General features: G+C 36.6%; 1 protein-coding gene across 1 annotated transcript in view; it reads left to right on the plus strand.

Moving 5' to 3' along the window:
- LOC113822778 (ankyrin repeat domain-containing protein 13C) overlaps positions 1–4,888 on the plus strand; it is a 29,964-nt gene extending 25,076 nt beyond the window's left edge. The window contains exon 11 of the mRNA XM_027375313.2: positions 743–4,888. Coding sequence (XP_027231114.1) covers positions 743–758 — 16 coding nt within the window. The 3' untranslated portion in view covers positions 759–4,888. The remainder of the gene's footprint in view (positions 1–742) is intronic.
- Positions 4,889–5,000: the final 112 nt, after the last annotated feature.

A 5,000-nucleotide genomic window follows, 5' to 3' on the forward strand; every position in this document is an offset into this window, starting at 1 on the left:
TTCCTTATTATATTTTCTATATAAAAATTCTTAAACATTGTTGGAACTGACTCTTCATATTAATATTCGACAGACGGAAATATCCTTCATTTGCATTATCCCAGAACCGCATATAAATATATTGCTCTGCATTATCCTAAGCAGCTGCTCTCTCTCTCTTCACTCTCCTCCGTCTTATATCACCTGGATCCGCTATTTAGGTAATGGTGAACTTTTGATATGTCATTTGGAAAATAGAATAACACGCATGACAATATTTCATACGCCATTATATTTTCCAAATGTTTACAATTATTTCATCACCAAAAAGAAAGAAAAGAATATGTAAAAGACAGACTGAACAGGAGATATCGAAAGTAATGGGATTTTTTAATAGAGAGTGTGTGTGTGTGTGTGTGTGTGTGTGTGTGTGTGTGTGTGTGTGTGTGTGTGTGTGTGTGTGTGTGTGTGTGTGTGTGTGTGTGTGTGTGTGTGTGTGTGTGTGTGTGTGTGTGTGTGCGTGTGTGCGTGTGTGCGCGCGCGCGCTTGCTTGCTTACTTTGCCTAGCGAATTCAGATCACCCCCTTCCTACCCCTACCCCCTTTCCTAACTATGTCCAGGTTGTTTGAACATGGGCCTTCCTTTCAAGGCAAGAAGGGCTAGATCTCCAAGTCAGGTCTGGCGAGGCGTCACTGGTTTTGTTGTTGGGTGTACTACTAACATTGATGAAACTTGAAATAAAACTATTTCCCTTTGTGTGCAGGTTCCCTGAATTATGACGGTATGAGGACCTAAGTCTTGTGAGTATCTCCAGTGTGCAGGAGCCCCAGCAACTGCATGAATATCGTGTCACTGGATCAAGGATTGGTGAATCTTCACTAACTGGTGCATGCGTCAGTACTGCCAGGTGTGGAGGGTATGGAGGTACGGCCCGTCTGCTAACCCTTCTCCCGTGTACCACCCCACCTCTGCTCACTCCGTCACAGTGTACAGCACAGCTGTCGTCACCCTTCCAGCTAGAATGTGGAAGACAAGGACTTTCCAGGGAGCCCTCCTTTTATGCCATAGCCTCAGTACAGTCTGGTTCTAGTCACAATCAAGCAGACTCTGCTTGTGATACATGGGATCCTGAAACATCTAGGAAGGACATGAGTAGACCGAGTTGCAGTTCGATGCTTCATGACTTGAAAGGACAAAACTCAAGTTATGTAGTGTCTGGGCCTTCAAAGCAGACTAGTTACTTGAATTACAATGATGAGTGTGAGTGTGAGTCAGATGCCAGATTTAAGAATGGTGAGTTAATAATTAATGCAGCTAATGCAGCAGGGACAATGGAGGCATTGGAAGACATGGCCAATCCCCAGATGTTAACAGCAGTGCCACAGACAGAATATATAGTGGTGGATGTACCATTACAGATGGGCATGGGCAGCCCATACTCATCATCTTTTTTCATCCTTATTGACCGCTGACACAAAGGGGCAGTCTCATGGTTACTTGTCCATCATTGCAAATACAGAGTTGTGAGTATAGTTAAACTTCCTTTTGGAGTTTAGATACTTGATAGTCCCCCTTCCCTCCCCCTAGCAGGGTTGCATTTTCCTTGATGTACTATGAAATCAGAATTTACCCATACTGTAAACCCTGACAAGGCTCAAAACGGCTGACCATGTCACAGAAGTGTATGGCACACCTCATGGGCACCTCTTTTGTTTCAAGGTCAGTTATTGAAGACTGTTCAAACATTATGACATCTAAGATATTTTTGCAGCAGCCTGGTTCAATTGTTAATATGCACTTGAATTTAGCTATAGAAAATGCCACTGTAGATTAGCTTCCAGTAGTACTGTAGAGTGAAGATCTCCACATTAAAAAGTACGAAATAGTTTTATGTAGAGAGCTAATTGCATTGGAAAATCATTTTAGGAATGGGATAGTTTTATCAACCATTGTTGTATGATTCTTAATGTTTGTTTCTTCTAAGAAGAGTTGTTCCATACCTCAAAACTCTGTGAGCATTTTCAGGGTTGATTTCATATTCTGCAACTTTATTTTCCTTGGAAAATGTGATCAGAAGTTTTGTTGTCTGTCATTCATTTCTCTTTTATGTAAGTGAAATGAATGATGACATTATACATATACTGTGATGAGAAATTGAAATATGTCTTACATGTAGAACTCATATCTATTTTCTTTGATGTGCAGTGTAATCATTTTATTTAGAGATTCATGACATATTGGTGTTAGTAATTTTAGAAATATTGAACAACTTTTCTTCAAAGATAAGAAGGGAGTCTTGAGTTTTTAGCTCATTGAAAATACAAGTACCAGAATAGCAATTTTCTATAGCTATCTTATCTAAGTAACATGACACTGGGTAAAGTGATTTTTAGAAGTGTAATATCTATATACTTTTCAAAGATAACATTTATCTTTCTTGGTCTCTTAGAATTCTTATTTTTTAGTATAAAAAAAGAAATATGATTTCATACTGAGTATTACTAACTGCCATATAAATAATACTATGACCAATGCTATACTGTAGGTCTTAAACGCATTCTCTGTTATAATGGGACTTGTAGTAGCGTGTGCCCTACAAATCATAGATGAGATTGAGCAGCATTAGTGCTACTACAGGGGATATAAAGTTAAACAGATGTATATTGCTGACAGAGACAGTGAATGGGTTAAAATTCTTTTGTTACCTCATATTTATTTAGGGGAACTCCATAGAGAAGTTCCCTCTTTCTTCAGGCTTCTATAATTTACAGGCAATTATTCATAGCTATATAGACCAAAGTTCTCAAGCACACTGATTAGTAATATGTATAATAACTTGCATATTTTATGGGGTTATCATACAGGCCTAATATCCTAGTAACTGGAGACTTCGATGTCCATGAAGGAGCACAGGTTATGGAAGGTGCCATCTCAAGGCAACTGTTTCCTTGTGCTCATAAATCTGCACGGACCTGAAATGTACAATAAAAATATTGAAAGGTGAAAGTTGGCACGCTTAACCATGACAGCATTTATGGCTTTTGCACCAGCATCACAGTTCCATTAATCATTCATCTCAATATTCTTCACTTGCTTAAATAGATTTTAAAAAACATGTGTTTTTATTTCTAATGTAAGAATATGATTTTACAAATTAAAATGTCATTCAAAGGACAACATGTCCAAATACTTATAATATAGATAGTATTTGTTAGATAATGCCAATCTCAGGTGTATATACAAGGTTGGTAAAATCCAGAAAGAACTTAGAAAAATGGATTGTTGCCATTCTTTGTTGACACCAAAAACGAGAGTAACAAAATTCCAAAATAGTCTATTCAAAGTGTTCATATTCGAGGATTATAATCCCTGTGTGATAACCACTTAAGTAAAGAAGTGTCCAATATCTTCTGCCTTGAAATGAAAGTAAAACCTCACAGCACATATGCATCTTACGCACACACACAAACTACATCCACATAGCTTACACTCATGCATTACACAAATGCTTCACATATATACTATATGTGTATGTACATACATATGTACTTCTGTACGTATTTACATACATGCAGTCAGATATACACGTCTACATACACATTTGCACACTCATACACATGCACATCTGCATACACATATATTTACACATGTACACATGCATACATATTCACATACTCATATGCTTACACATTTGTATACATAGTGCCATGCACATATGCATACACATATTCATACATATACAGATAATCATAGACATATTCATACTCATACAAATATACATACATATATATACCTATAGCCATAGACAACCCCAAACCCATAACCATACTATACCATATACCCATACCTATACCCATACCCATATGCAAACCTATATACATATGCATACACACAAGCATGCACATACACGTTTAATGACTTCACTACTTTTATTTGTCTATATTTTCTATTCAGCATAATCTAGCACTCTCTGGCCATGTAAATTTTTAATTCACACTTTTGAAAGTGAATGAAAATATGTCTAGAGTGCAGTCAATCAGAAATGGGAATTCAAACTTTGATTCAATAGATGAGTGTTTAGGTTATTTAATGTTCAGGTCACTGAATAGCCAGTTAGTGCTCTTTGAGTCTGTGTGGTGCTGAGTCCTAGATTACCAGTAGCAAAGTGCCAATAGATTAGTTACTGTAGATTATTATTTATTATTGGTGTTATTGTTATTATCATTATTGGTATTATTATTATTTTGTTTATTTGTATTTCAATGCAATTTCCCTTTTGTGTTCTATTTTTTATTATTCATCTTAATCATACATTCAGTGGCCCTGTTAGCCATGTCATAGAGCTCGTAATCTGTATCAGCCCAGTCATAGTCAATAGATTTGGGTATGTTTATAGGTAGGAAGGAAAATAAAATAGCTGGCACCTTTGGGATTTCATGAATGTCCAGAGTTCCTTTTTCATAGGTGAATTCTGGTATAGTTCCCCATAGACAGATGAGCGTGTAGTTTTTATCTGTGGCAAAACATCACTTAGAATCTCTTTGAAGTTGAGCTCAGAATAGAAGAGATAATGCTGTCTGACATCTCCACTGCCATAACCAAATATGTACTTGCGAGTCAGTCAAGATGACCATCTTTTCGGTGACATTGAAGAAGAAATTGTGTTTTTGTATTTAAAAAATAAGGACTGGCACTTGTCATTTTATAATGCTTGTCTGGCCATGTGTTTGCATGTTATGTGCTGGTGCTGTAGTCTCTTTCCTTGCAGGCTATGGCATGTAGCAAAGGAAAATTAATAAAGGAATGGTTAGGTTTACTAAAAAAGATATTCAGTATTTTTGTAGAATATATAAAAGGAAAAAAAAAATAACACACACAGTAAGTAAACAACAATTCCAAAACCTGGAGACAGTTGAGATTAATGAATATTTCAAGTTAAAGATTTCTTGCCACTTTTTACAGCTTGTTTTACATGTTTTAAGTAGCTTATCAGGTCCCTTCTGTAGTGATTTTGAAGAGCA

Source organism: Penaeus vannamei, chromosome 15 (genome assembly GCF_042767895.1).
Source record: "Penaeus vannamei isolate JL-2024 chromosome 15, ASM4276789v1, whole genome shotgun sequence".
Taxonomy (NCBI): domain Eukaryota; kingdom Metazoa; phylum Arthropoda; class Malacostraca; order Decapoda; family Penaeidae; genus Penaeus; species Penaeus vannamei.